General features: G+C 42.4%; 1 protein-coding gene across 1 annotated transcript in view; it reads left to right on the forward strand.

Annotated features, from left to right (window-relative positions):
* Positions 1-5,077: 5,077 nt before the first annotated feature.
* The window catches only part of BCAT1 (branched chain amino acid transaminase 1), a 65,878-nt gene continuing 55,463 nt past the window's right edge, over positions 5,078-15,492 (forward strand). The window contains exons 1-2 of the mRNA XM_021690677.1: positions 5,078-5,119; positions 6,188-6,259. Coding sequence (XP_021546352.1) covers positions 5,078-5,119; positions 6,188-6,259 — 114 coding nt within the window. The remainder of the gene's footprint in view (positions 5,120-6,187; positions 6,260-15,492) is intronic.

Here is a 15,492-nt window from a genome sequence, read left to right on the forward strand (position 1 = left end):
TTGAGCAATACCAAGATGCTAAGTACTGCTGAGTCCTTTATACATATCTTCATGCTGAATCTCATCACTGCCTTATTACTTACTCTGATTTTAAATGTGAGATTCAAAATAGATAATTTGCCAAATAATTGATAGAGCCAGGGTACCAACCCTCCACTAGGACCAAATATATGAAAATGCTCAAATCTGCACCAAGACCAGAGCCATATGTGGCTATTAAAGTATAAATGAAAATGAATTAAAATTAAACAAAATTAAAAATTCAGTTCCTTAGGCACACCACCCACGTGTCAATGCTCAGTAGCCAGATGTGGCTTGGTGCAGGTACAGAACATTTTCATCACTATAGAACGTTCTATTAGAAAGCACTGGTCTGATCCCTTAACAGAATACATTGAAAACCCATGTTACAGCCAGTTAAGGAAAGAGAAGGAATAGCAGAAGGAAGAGAACAGAGGAAAAGGGAAGAGAAAGATTTAGGGTTGAGGGAGAACCTTTCAGTGAAGAAAGAAGCCTATCTCTAGGGGTAGAGTGGGCTCTGAGAATATTTTTAGTCTGTTGCATTATAAATGTTGACAGTGGAAATTCCAAAGCATATTAAATATATACTTTTTAAAAATTAGAGAGCTACAATTTAACAGATAAATCTCAACTGTGTGCCTGGCATTGAGTGAGGGCAGACTGCTAGGTCAACAAATAGGCCTAAGTTACCATCATAAAAATTAGAGAGCTATTAATCCAATAATTAGAATAAAGTATGACAGTTGTATTTTGTTTTTGTTTTTTTTAAAGATTTTATTTATTTATTTGAGAGAGAGAATGAGAGAGAGAGAGAGCAGGAGAGGGGGTAGGGTGAGAGGGAGAAGCAGACTCCCTGCCGAGCAGGGAGCCCGATGCGGGACTCGATCCCGGGACTCCAGGATCATGACCTGAGCCGAAGGCAGTCGCTTAACCAACTGAGCCACCCAGGCGCCCCGACAGTTGTATTTTGAAGTGGAAAAAATTCTATGGAAATAAATAGCAGAGGGGCCCATGGTAAACTTGATAGGGTTCAGGAGTTCCTCCCCGAGGACAAAGTGCCACATAAACTGAGAAAGGAAGGATCATCCAATCATCCAACCATCCAGTGGCAGGGGGGTGTTTCAGGCAGATGGCCAGCGGTGAGAAGGCCTGATTCGAAGAAGGACTGAAGCAGTTAAATGTGTGGCTGGAGACAGGGAGAGCTGCAAAAGGTGAGCCAGGGCGTCTGGGCAGGAATCAGAATTTGGGATGGGTGGGGAGCTTGCTAACATATTTTGTCATAAGGGTGATGTAAAGCTTTGAGGATTTTTTAGCCAAGAAGGGGTACATTCAGATTTGCATTTGGAGAAGATCTCTCTGGTTGCCATGCTAAGGATGGTTTAAAAGGAAGCAAGGCTGAAGATGGGGAGGCTACTTGGAAGCTGCTTGGTACTCGGATGGCAGTAATGCCTGGAGAAATGGTGACTGTCAGGATATTTGGAGCTAGAATGTATAGACATTGGTGATCACTGGGTTGTGTTTGAAGGACAACCTTTAGGTTTCTAGTTAGGGCAACTGCATGGAGTAGGCATCTACAACCTACAGCCGACTGGCCAAATCTGCTCTGTCTTGTTTTTGTAAATAGAGTTTTATGGGAATCCAGCCATGCACATTCTTTTGCATACTGTCCATGGCTGCTTTGAAATATATTGACAGAGCTGAGTAATTGCAGCAAAGACCACATAGCCCTAAAGGCTAAAATATTTACTATCTGGCCCTTTAAGTAAATGCCAACTGGGATAAATTGTCTTACTTTCATTTATTGAGGGATTAACACTTACCAATGTTCTAAATAATTTTCATGTGGTGCGTATGTTATGATACTCCATCCCAATTGGCAAACATGAAGTGTTGCTATTGTCCCATTTTAGAGGCACAGATGTGACATTCTTACTCATCCCCGTAGCTTCAGTTACCACCCCCATACCAGGGACTCACCAAATGTTGACTTCTAAACCAGACCTCTCATTTGAACTTCGGATAGGCGTATCTCTAACAGCCAGTCTCAGAGACGGCCCAAAACTCAATATGCCCCAAACCAGACTCCTTCTTGTCCCCTCAAACCACATCATCTTTCAGTGTTCCATTTTTCTTAGCGAATATCACCAACCAGAAGAGCAAGCCAGAATCGAAGGAGCCCTCCTTGGCACTTCTCTCTCCCTGTCCCTTCTCTTGTCCATTCTATCTAAAGATTGCTGAAATCTGAAATCTGGCTGCTTCTCTTCATCTGGATCACCTACCACCTGCCAAGTCCATCTTATTAATAGGATCATCATTTATGTGGGTTCTGTAACAGCTTTCTCATAAATCCATTTCACTCCACCCAGACCCTCCCCCAATCTTCAAACTGCAGCCAGAGTGCACTTTCAATCGTGTCAACCTCCACCTCCATTCCCCACCTAACCTACCTTTTCGATGGCTTTTCTTGTTCTTAGGATTCCCATCAGTTTTTTCATTGTTTTTATGTTGTTTCATTGTTTTTTAATTACTCTACAGACAACTGATAGGAAGGCAAAATAATTCTTTTCAATACGCATGAAATAAATTCTGAAGGCCAGGGTTCAGTGAATTTAGCCTCCCAATTGTGGAAGAAGCCAGTTTTATGTCCATTACTAATTCACGTCACTGTTTCTGACCCAGAAGTGTGTCTGTCTGAGCAAGTTTTAACATCTGCCTGGTAACTTCATTATAGGAGTTAATACAAGACTATAGACTATAATACAAGTTCATTTTATGTGCATATGACAGTCATGCTTTTACCTTTATCAGGGAAATTATCTTCTAACTCTCTTTATAAGGCACAACCCGTGGTTGGCTCTCTGCCAAGGCTCCCAGTCTCACCCTGGACCAAGCGCCCTCTGTTTGTCTCCACTCCAGCCCTGGCTCTCTCGTGTCTCCTGTAAGCACCACGTTCCTTCCCTTCTCAGAGATGTCCTTTCCTGGAATTCACTTTCATCCCAGATGTTTTTCATCTCTTCTTGTAGTAAATACTTTTTTATCCTCCAGGTCTCTAGTTAAGGATCCCTTGCTGGAAAGCTTTTCCCGACCTTTCCGAGAAGGATGCATTCTATTATTAGAGGCTGGTAAAACACAGGTAGTGCTTGTTACTTTTGCAATTTTACATTTGTAGGATTAGTTGATGCTTTTTAACACAAGTAACATTTTTCTATATGACTAAAGGCAAAGCATGATAATAGGATGGAGGTATGCTCACACTGCCTCCTCAGCACCTAGCCCAATGCCTTCGCCTTTGCAAATGTTACATACACAATAAATATTTTATACAGATTTTTGGCTGTGAGTACTTACTGCTCAAGAGAGGTGGACTGAAAAAATATATATTTGGGAGCCATCACCATAGAGGGTTAGCCATGAAGATGCACAGGAAGCAAAACCATTGGGCTGAGCAAAATGAAGGCTCTTAGGAACCTTGTTCAGGTGGAATAATTGGACAGGAGTCAAACTGTAGCCACTTGAAGTGGGAGAAGCAGAAGCAGTTAATACAGATGGCACTTGCACAAAGTTTGGCTCTGAAGAGATGAGAGGTATAAGGTCTGACACTGTGGTCATTCTTTAATAACCTCATTCTTGTATTATATATGCTTTCTTGACTGAAAAGCAAGGATTTACAAGTAACATTTAAAATAGCAAGAAAATTGGAGCTGTGTAGTATCTACCTTTAAAACAGTAACAGGCTTATAGTGCAATCTGGTGTTGTCAGTTAAACGTAGCTTTTGAATGCAAATAAATTGTTAATTCTTCAACTAAGGGTTTCTTATTTTTAGGCATGGGGACAAGGTTGGAAAATGGCAGCGCTAGAGTTTACTTAGTCTGTACTTTTTAAAAAATTCGATTTTAAATTTCTTCAAAGAGACTGGTTTCCAGGGACCTGTGACCTGCCTGGGCTGTACGGTCTTTGGAGCTTCAGACTCCACCCAAGCATAAGAGGCTTTTCTGTGCCTTTTATGAAAGGAAGGGAGGAAGGGAGAAATGAATGTTGCTTTCTGAGTTGATAAGATTAGAGCTATATTGTCGTTAAGGCTGTATGAAATCAATTCTAAAACCAGACCAGATTTAACCGCTCTTACCCAGAGTAAAGGGCCCTCCCCCTTTCCAAGAACAAATCAGCCCAAGTCACCACTTCCTATTAATTCTAAAGCCCAAAAAAGCTCATAATTTAGGCTGACGTTGCCCTGGGAGAACACAGCAAAGGAGGCCGTAGCTTCCTTTTCCCTTTCAAAGGTCGCATTATCAGCTCTCTTTCTAAATATTGCTTTCACCTGCTTACATCAGAAAACTGTCAGTTCGATTGGGAGCTCTTGATAGTCTATTTTGCCTGAAAACACTGAATGGGTGGGTGGATCTAAGTAGCATCGAGGTCTCTGGGCAGAAAGAGCTCTTAGAGATGTGAGCCTGGTAGCCCTGCAACACCCCGCAACAAATCCAACTTGAGTAGGTGGCGCAAAGAAATCTAAAACCCAGATTCACGTTCTTCCTCATCAGTTTGCGCGTGGGGGTCGGTGGCAGATAAGAGCCAGTGCACAACTGCCAGTCCTGGGCTGCAAACTGCCTTTAGTCGGTTTGTCCAAGGACACTCTCCCCTGATGTAAATTTCTCCCAAGGTTGCCTTCGCCTTGGCCGAGAGGCGTTGCCGAGCCCGTTCACCCAGGGGTTGTTTGGTAAACAAGGATGTTCACGAAGTGCCTGTATTTGGAAAGGCGCTGGCCTGCGGCACGCATTCCCGTGCCCCAGCCCGGGACCAGGTGGCGTGGACGAGGGCTCTGGTTTTACCCACAGAAGAGCGAGAAGGACCAGACCGGTGGAGGCTCCTCCTCCAGAGATGCTGGAGGGACTGCGTAGTTCCCTGCGCCTAACCCTGGCGCGGGGCCCCCGGCGGTGGCAGCCCGCGCCGCTCAGTCAGTGCGCGGGGGCTTGGCCGCGCCGCCCGCTTTCGCGTCCAGCCGCGCGCTGCGTGCCGCCGCCGCTCTCCGCAGCCCCGCGCTCCCGGAGCCTCCCCATGGCCACCCCGACCTGTGCCGCCGCGGCCCTCGCCCGCCAGGTACCCGAACCCGGGTGTTTGTGGAAGGGGGGCGGATTGGACCCGGGGTCTCCGAAGCCAGCCGGCCTGGTGGGGCGCATCGCTGGCGTTTCCTGCACCATCCTGCTTCGCCGCACATCGCCGTTCCGTCTCCACCCAGGCGTTTCCTCTCTCCCCAACCCTAATCGAAATCTAGACCTCCAGCCAGCGAACTCCGCTTTGGAGAGGCCCCTGCCGGCCAGTTCTAGCGCCCAGCCGGTGACCCGCTCCGCAGCGCGGCGCGGACAGCCACCGGGAACGTGAGGCTCGCCATGGAAGCCGCTTTGGGGGAGGAGGGAGAAGCGGAATTTCTGGGCAGCCAGAACTGACAACCACATCCTGCGTGCTTTGGCCACCCCAGAAGATTTTGACCGCAGCCCTCTGCCTCCTTGGATTCTCCCCCCCCCCCCCCGCGCACGTAGCTATATAGCAGATTAGGCTTTTTTCTATTTTATTTTATTTTTAAAGGTCTGCACCTTTTCCCAATTCGTCCCACTTCCATTGTGTCCTTAAGTATCTTTTAAATTACTTCCTAATTCCCTGAGGTTTTGTCCTTAACCCGTGAGGTTTGGTGTCGATGCGCCTGCATTGCAGGACCCTGCCCTTGGAGAAAATGGTTCATTCTCGTCCTCATCCCCTTTCCAGTCTTGCTATTGTGCGCCAGTGATTGATAGGACCACGAGGCTGAGAGCGCCCAGGAGATTTTTCTATAAATGGCTGAAAACCCTAGTCTAGACTATTTACTCGGATATAAGGGGGACAATTACCTTCTTGTTCTTTGCTGGTGAACCCTGGCTCTGTAGGGCGACCCTGGAATTTAACCAGCCTGCCATAAGCCAGCGGTGGAGGACGAAAACAGCTGGGTAGAAAGTGAAGGACAGCACTCCCAGGACGCTCTCCTTTGGGGCTGGTGCCTGGGTGCTTGATCCTCCTTTTCCTGTTTGCTTGGGTACCTGAGCGGAGCCCGCGGTGTGATGGTGAGTGATATTGATTACCCCAGGCCGCAGTTATCCACCTGGTTGTACTTAATGAATTTAATTCTTCTTTAAGGACTGCAATAACGGATGCTCCCCAGAATGTACCGGAGAAGCGGGATCAAAGGAGGTGGTGGGGACTTTCAAGGTAAGTTATTTGCCAGAGGTTAAGTGAAACAACAATCAACTGAATGAATCTGTTTCCTGTTGAGATTTGGGCAATTTTTCCCGGGTGCGTTATATAGTAATTTAGATATGCTGCCATACATTTTAAATTCCATTCTTGGGGGGGGGATCATTTGGGGAGCAGTAATATCTTCACATCTAAAATTACCTGGCAGTTGTTTATTTCATTTCATGAATCATAACTGTTTTCTTGGAAAACAATTAATTTGTAAATATTCACCTAGAGGTTTATCTGATTGTATAAATAAGTATAACCCTTCACTAGTGGAAAAAGTTACACTTATAATTTTTCTCTTTAAAGCAACACCTAACATTATGCAGTAAATGTGTTGTGTTTCCTTACTTTCTCTCTGAATTATGGGTTTTATATATTAAATAACCTCATAACTTCCCAGGCCACTAATGAGCAAATGAGAATCTTGTAAAAGCACTTTGAAAATCATAAAAATACAACTATTAGGTGTATTATTATTTTCTCTATGAATCTTTATCTCCACCCCACCCCACTGCTTCCCACCAACCATGGAGGGTTTTGCTTCTCTTTTAAGTCTCCCTCCTCTCTCCTGCCTATTTCAGTCACTGTCAATTGTCATCCATAGCACAGAGTGTCCTAATGATCTCACATCCTGGCAGGGTTCAGAGAGGGAGTGGAAACTTGACTCATCAATTTCCCACACACCCAGCTCTTACTATGTGGTAGGCATTGGAAATCTGAGGATAAATTCAAGATAAGGTCTCTGCTTTCAAGATGAAAAAAAGAAGAAGAAATAGGTAGATAGATAGATTCAAATATAGTAATTTCCTGACTAGAATAAGTCATTGAGTTTATTTGTCCATAATATTCCTGGTCCTTTAAAGATAATATCCTCTATAGCCTTATAGCTGATCTAATCTACTCTGCTAGTCTATGAAGACTAAGTTTTAATACATTCTGGGGACGTAGGTATTGAGATATGGATTCTAGAAAGAATGAGATAAAATGGACTATTTGATACTCTCTCAGGGTTATTTTATATAGTAGGTATATTCCTCAAAGGGTATATAGACAAATGTGATTTTTCCCTGAAAGGCCTTTATATTTTTATACATAGAGAATTTTTACAAAGTTAAAATTAATTCATAATGTTGGGGCCCCTGGGTGGCACAGTTAGTTGAGCATCCAACTCTTGGTTTCAGCTCAGGTCATGATCTCAGGGTCAGGGGATTGAGCCCTGCATGGGGCTAGAGCTCAGCGAGGAGTCTGCAGGAGTTTCTTCCTACACCCCCCCCACCCCCAACACCACTCCCTGTGCTCAAGCTCTCTCTCTCAAATACGTCTTTTAAAAAATTCATAATATAATCTATTTGTTGAATTTAGATTTCTGTATACTAGGTTTTAGTTAAAGGGGGGTGTACTGACATTCTATGCTTGTATTACATATTAAAACATGAGTTGTAATGGTGGTTGTATTCACAGTGCATATATAATGAGGCAAATGAAAAGTGAGATTGATAATTTGGGGGGGAAATGGTGGGTTTTATAGGACTATTTTTGCTTTTGACAAAAAGCAAAGATATTTTTTTCTTTATTTACTCCATTTGTATTTTTAAATTGCCTTTTGAGTTTCTTATGGGTAAGAAACTTGCATCCCTTCCCCCATTTTGATGCAGTCATTTTAAAGTGAGGATGCAGTTTCCCAACAAGGCCCAGAAATGAGATGCCTTATTACTGGGGAATCCTACAGAATCTTTCTATGAACTCCAGAGCCTTCTTTGTTTCAAAGAGATCAGCTGTCTATTTCTTCCACTTTCCCCTGCTTTATAGATCTCCATAGAATGTGACACTCCAAATCTGTAATTCTCTTCTTCATACCTTTCTACTAGATCTGATTTGACTTTTTTAAGGATTTATTTATTTATTTGAGAGAGAGTGAGCAAGCAAGCTGGGTGAGGGGCAGAGGGAAGGGAGAGAGAGAATCCACAAGCAGACCCCCTGCCCTGCTGAGCATGGAGCCCCATGCAGGGCTCGATCCCAGGACCCTGAGATCATGACCTGAGCCAAAACCAAGAGTCGGCTGCTCAACCTACTGAGCCACTCAGGCACTCCTCTATTAGATTTTAAAAGAATATCTCTAAAAGATAATGAACATAGCACCTAAGGCTTTCCAAATAGAGTAAGAAAATGTACTTATTGTAGAACAAAGTTATGTATCTCCTAATGTAATGCAGAGGGAGCTTTTAAACATTTAAGTATTGTGTCCAATGCAGAGAAGTACGGATACGATACTGAGTGGTGAACAAGAGATGTGGCCTGAATGCTGGCTAATACAGCGCTCAGGTGCAACCAGGTTGCATTAGCCTGCTCCGGCCTTCCCCATTTCAGAGCAGATGGTTACCCAAGCATGAATTTTGTGTTAGGAAGTTGTTATGTTTAATATGCTTTGTTTTTGTCAATACTTGTTGTCATTTCACAGTCTAGTCATTGTGGCCTTCCACATTCTTCCACAAGCATATGGCCTGAAACATCCTGACTTTGAAGTCATCAGAGAACATGGAGCACTGGAAGGAGACAGATTAATTATGCAGGAGAAAGTATCATTTTACAAAGACTGTTATTTTTATCCATCTTTGGAAAGGAAATGTAGAAAAAGGTTTCTAAACAGTGATAAAAACTGTTTGCAAAATTTGTTTCTTTATGCCAAAGATTTTTTTCCCCTTAGAACTAGATTTCACAGCTACTCAAAACCAATCACAAACCTTCAGGTAATATTGGTTATTTTTGAATTTCATTCAGTTTACTAATTGTTTTGATTTAATATTCTTAGGTAATTTCTCTCGGAGCTTAGGTTAAAAGCTGTTAGTGTCAGTTTCCAGAATTACAGAATTTTTTTTTTTTTTTGAGAGAGAGAGCACATGCACGTGGGGGGAGGGTTGCCTGGATGGGCAAAGAGCGACGGAGAGAGAAAATCTTAAGCAGGCTCCACACTCAGCATGGAGCCCTCCCTGGGGCTCCATCACATGATCCCGAGATCATGACCCGAGCCGAAATCAAGAGTCGGATGTTTAACCGAGTCACCCAGGCACCCCAGAAATTGTTTTAAGTGAAGGAAATTAGACTTCTTGATGAAATTCTGAAGGCACTCAGTTGTGTATTACTTCGAAAAAACTGCATGTAGGGCAATCCTTATTTACAAATTAGAAAGTTAGAGGGTTGCTATTCTTATCATTAATAAGTCACATCTTACAAAAGGATATAGTCACTTACTAAAATAGAATACCTGGTAATTTAATCATTTGTATTCAGTTTTCAGGAACTTAACTAGTAGTATCAAGTTATAATTACAAGAGCACGAAGTCCAGCATAAAAACACCTTATTCTATATCTTTGCCATTAACTAACTTGATCTCACAGGGCCAGTGGATCACTGTGGGTTGTCCTAGAGATATTTTAAGGACAGAGTTCAGAAAAGTAAAAATTATATACTGGGCCATGGTCATTCTTAAAGTTGGTTCTTTAAGGATTTGTAATAACAAAAGGGTCTTCTATGAAATACAGCAAGCACACATGATTTTTTAAAAAATATTTTATTTATTTGACAGAGAGAGACACAGCGAGAGAGGGAACACAAGCGGGGGGATGGGAGAGGGAGAAGCAGGCTTCCTGCAGATCAGGGAGCCTGATGCGGGGCTCGATCCCAGGACCCTGGGATCATGACCTGAGCCGAAGGCATTCGCTTGATGACTGAGCCACCCAGGCGCCCCAGCACCCACAATTTAAAAAAACTATAGCAGTCTGTTATGTTGAGATATCCAAAACCATGAAGATCAATCCATGTTTAGCGAAATTTAGAACAGAATTATTAGCACATATTTGATATGTATAATAGTTACTGTGCTAAATGAGAGTCCAGCATAATCTAAAGAAATGACTCCCTTTTCCAATTGTTCAAATTAATTAAAGGATTTTATAGGGGGTTGGGATGTCCAAATAGAGGGGTTGTATGAGCAACTGCTAGGTAGTTTGAAAAGCTGAGGATACCACCAGACTGCTGGGCCAGATGGGGTGCTCCAAACTTCTTCCTGGAGGAAGTTTCCACACTTCCTCCTGGAGGAAGAAAGGAGTTGGGATAAACTGGCTACACCACATGTCCAGTGTTACAGATGGAGGAAATGTTGGGGGAGAAAGAAGAGGTGAGGATGGGAAGGCATCTGTAGCCAAGTGTAGTCCTTCCATGTTAAACAGAGGCATGTAGACAATGCTTAAGAGCTAGTCAGGGTTCAGGCACTGGTGGGCGTGTACCCCCAGTACAGCCCACCCATGTTCCTTATTGACAGATGCTGTTTGCAGTTCTCTGACCTGCCCTGCTAGCCTCCCTTGCAGCTAGATAGATCAGTGTGACACATTTCTGACCAATAAGGCATATGGAAATTCCTGGGAAAATTTTGCTCTTGTGATCAGAGGAAATAGACTTGTCTGCTGTTATCATTTTCCTCCCCTATCTGTGGACCTTGAAAATCATTAAAGCTGAAGCTACAGCCATAATGAGCTTTCTTTTGACTCTGATGAGAAGGCTCAGAAAATCACACGGCCTTGAGATTATGGGGTACTGCCAGGCCTGGCTCCTCCAGACTTACGTGAGAAAACCAATTCCTATTTGTGTGTTTGACTTACTTGCAGCTGAATGCATTGCTAAGTGATAAGTAAAAGGTGAATGCTGGACATTAGTGAGAGGTAGAATTGAACAAAGAAGTTAATGCCATACTTGGGATACTTGATTTTGCAGCTAAAATATTTGGGCTTATCTATGGCCATTATTCTATTCATGGACATTGAAGATTATGATCAAGCATGTGATTATGTTCAGAAAGATGATAGGGAAGAGATACAGGATAGTTGCTACTGACAGGGTAGTAGAAATTGAGGCATCAGACTTATTAAAGAGATTCTTGAAAGTACAGGTGTCTCAATTACTGATAGGGGAAACTGAGGGCTGGGAGAATGTTGTTGAGAATGGTAAATCATCTTGAAAGTAATGAAGATGTAAAGAAAATATAGAAACATGCACAATGAATTTGTTAATGGAGGTCATGTCTGGGAAGTGGGAACATGGTGGCCAGGGTACTAGTTGGAAATGTTATTGACATTTTTTGAAAGTTGGGAATTTTATACTTTTCATTTTTCTTCCCTTTATGGTAGAATTTTAAATAATAAACATGCATTCCTTTTATTAGATGAAGGGTTAAAAAGTAAAGTAGAATGTAATATGATATCAGAAATAGGGATCAAGTTTTGGAGGAAATATGTGCTCTATTTTAGATACGTTCAGTTTGAGGTAACCAAGGTCCTGTGATTACAAAATAATGTATGGCTTTTGATAAGAATTCACAAATGAGACTTGAATCTCTTAAGTGGTTCTCAGCCCTTCCAGTGCCTTGTAATCTCCTGGAGAGCCTTCAGTGAAAATTGATGTGAAGTCCCACTCCTGAGTTTCTTTCTTTTTTTCCGGAGTTTTTGTGCATCTTGGGTACAGCATGAGCAGTGGTATTTCCTTAAGAAAAAAAAAAATCTTCCCACGTGAACAAATTCAGTAGCCAATGTTGGAAACCATTGCTCTTCAGGTTGCTGAAATCTTCAAGGGAGATAGTGTGGTGTGGTTCTGAACCCTGAGTGCCCAGTTAGAATCACTTGGGTAAGTTTGAATAACCAACCAACCACTCCCCTGCCCTATCCCTCTGAGATTCTGGTTCAATTCTGGAATGGACTGTGGTTTAGTGTTTTTAAAAAACTTTGTAGTTAAATCCAATGTGTAGCCAGGGCTGAGGATCTCTATGCAGAGGAGGAAATGTAGAGGCTTAAGGAAAGAGCTCAGTGTTACCCAGATTTTTGTATTTTACCACCATCAAACATCTCCCCCTTCCTGCTTTGCTCCTTCGTATTTTTAAAAAATTAAGGAAGCATGGTAGCCATGTCTCTAGTATTATCCCTGATGGCTACTTCAAATTGCCTGGAGTAAAGGGGTAAACTGGGGTTATTTTAATTGCTAGCAGCCTCTTTGGTAAAGATTCCTGGGGAAATAAGATGGGGTACAGTCTTTTTATTTTTTTCCAAAGATTCACTTATCTATGAACGAGAGCATGTGTGGGTGGGGGGAGGGGGAGAGGGCAAGGGACAGGGAGAGAGAGAATCCTCAAGCAGACTCCCTGTGGAAACCAACGTGGGGCTTGATCCCAGGACCCCGAGATCATGACCTGAGCTGAAATCCAGTCAGACTCTCAACTGTCTAAGCCACCCAGGTGCCCCAGACAGGGTACACTCTTGATTGCACAGAGTCAGAACCCATGGAGAATTGGAATGTTGGTCAGTATAGGATGAAGTTCCCTTTCCCCTACTCCAGCAGCCACAGTGCCTCTGTGACATCTTCTGCCCCTCCCTTTCCCCCACATTTCCTGAATTCCTGCCACACTGAGCCTTTCCTGTTCCTTGAACATGCCAAGTCCATCCCCGTCTCGGGATCTGGGCCCTTGCTTCCTCTGCCTCAAATACTTTGCCTCTACATATCTACATGGCCTACCTTCTTCATTCGAATCTCTGCTCAAAGGACACCTCATCAGGGAGGTCATTCCCAACCTTTCCATGAAAAATCAGCTTTTTCTTCCCCACTCTGTCCTTTTAAGCAGCTTTCATTTTCTTCATAGCACTAATCACCTCCTGACCTCTCTTTATCCACTTATTTCTTTATACTGTTTTCCCTGCACTAAGAGAACAGGACTTGTTTTATTCCCTGAGATTCCTTTGGGCCCATAGGCGTAAGCGCACAGTAGCTCAACAGATACTAGGTTGAATGAGTAATAGTTGCTCACAGTGGCTATTTCTGTCCACGGCTGACGGTGAACTTGCCTGAGAAGGAGGGGCTGGGCCACGGGGCATCTTTGTATCTCTTGTGCCTACTTAGTGCAGTGCCTGTGAACCATTGTGCTGGTGCTGAGTGAATAAAAAGGCAAAATACTAAGAATAAGAAAGCAGATAAGAAAGAGCAAGGGAAGGAAAAATAAAAAAAGATCACCCTACAGCTGTTTGATATGAGGCCATAGTCTCGTTTTTAAATATTATGTAGATTGTTATTGATATAAAATATATATTCCAAGGCCTCTTGTTTTCATGGCAGGTGGTTATTTATTGGAAAGCTTAGAAATCCTGAAAAGTATAAGGATCATGTGTAGTTGATTTCTTGTTGATTAGCTCATGGGAGAATTGGTTTGCTAATGATAGAAATAACGGGGAAGGTGATTTTTATTTTACTTTTGAAGAACCATGCGAAGTAATGGTTCTGTCACTGGGGGGAAAGGCTAAGGTCTGTTGCCTTTGCAATATTGAAGATGTACCCCAAATTCAACAAGCAGAAAAAACTCACGTCTTCTACTCACACTCTCACTTCTCCATTTTTACCTACTCTCATCTTTCTGTTTTGGGTCTTACTACCCTCCCCTGTTATTGAGAAACTTTTACTAATAGTCTTAATAGGTGAAAATTTGCATTGTTTGTGTTACTATATTGATATAGTTACAGATTTTTCTTAGCCCAGGACTAAGAAAAGCCACTTAAAAAAAGCTCACTAAAGCAAAGTCCTAAGTGCTTCATTGTGCAAGAATACTGTGAAACCATTCATGTAATGAAAAGTTTATGTTAGAATTTTACTCACTTTGAATCCCGGCCATCTTCTGCGGATGAGTGTGTCATCTATCGGGGAGTACATCTGAAATCAGCGGAATGTTATTTTGAGTATTTGAGATAACTTGTACTGTATTTTGTATGTGTGAGGCACTGTGCTAGGGTCGGAGATTTAACTGGAATATCTACTCAGTTCTTGTCTAAACAGTCTTGAGGGACTGGCAAACTTTTTAATGGGTCGGATAATAAATAGTTTAGGCTTGAGGGCCATAAGGTTTCTGTCACTATTAGTGGACTATGCCATCACTAAAACTAAAAGAACAGTGTGACTGTGTTGCAATAAAACTTTTATTTACAGAACAGGCCGGAAGGCTGCATTTAGCCTGCAGGTGAAATTTGCCCAAATTCTACTTGGGGGATGAGGTCTAGAGGATAAAGGGAGAGAAATGGGATTCAAGGAGCAAAATAATTGAGCTGGAGTATATCCCTTTAAATAAATTATATTTTTGCACTTAATAAAAGGTTTTAAGTTAAGTTACTTATTTGAATTAAATAGTGGTAGAAGAAAGTCCATGTGCCCCCAAATTTGGCATTTTATTGGCATATTCCAAAGTAGCATTACTAAATCTGGAAATTACAGTAATATGTTGTCTTTAGTGCCTTAGGCTTCCCCATAATATGAGCTTTCTTGTTGTTTTAGAATACATTCAGCTGAATATTATTATAAAAATAAAACTGATTATCATTCATAATATATCAAATGACTTAGGCATGTGTAAGGCAGTGAATTAATCAGAAGCAATTGGATTTTTTTTTTTTTTAAGAGAGCATGTGCATGAGGCTGGGAGTGGGAGGAGGAGAGGGAGAAAGGGTATCTTAAGGAGGCTCCATGCTGGGCATGGAGCTGACATGTGGCTCGATCTCATGACCCCGAGATCATGAACTGAACTGAAATCAAGAGTCAGATGCTTAGCTAAGTGACTTGAGCCACCCAGGTGCCCCTGGATCATCTTAAATATAAGGATAAGAGCTGATGATCTAAAGGGAACTCCTGTACTTGATTTTGGGGGCAATGAGTACTTTTGTGGAGTTTGACCTTCCTTACATCCTATTAGCAAGTAGAACCTGTCCCTGGTTAATATTGTCTTTTAACTGATCAAAAAGCTCCTTCCCCCCATGGTTTTGTTGGCAGTCTACAGTTGTTGTGAAGTTAGAGATGGTGCTGTGATTCGGGTGTGTGTGTGTGTTGGGCCATTTGTAATGGGCTTTGTGGAGAGTTGGTGTAATGCTGCTGTGTGAAGTTGTTCCCTATTACTCTTATTTATCTTTCTCTCAAGAAGAGGCCCTTTGTTCACTGTTTCCTCAACACAGAATAGAGGATTTATATCTTGGTGTTCATTCTCTACTTCTCTGTTTTCAAAGAGGAAAATATTTGTTTCATTCTGCTCCTTTCTTCTATGATGAACCCAGGGGGTTTTGAAGCCTTATGCCAAGAATTCTTTGAGAGAGTTGGAGTACAGCCATCACCAAGAGATTCAATTCTTAAT

The sequence above is a fragment of the Neomonachus schauinslandi genome, chromosome 5, assembly GCF_002201575.2.
Source record: "Neomonachus schauinslandi chromosome 5, ASM220157v2, whole genome shotgun sequence".
Lineage (NCBI taxonomy): Eukaryota > Metazoa > Chordata > Mammalia > Carnivora > Phocidae > Neomonachus > Neomonachus schauinslandi.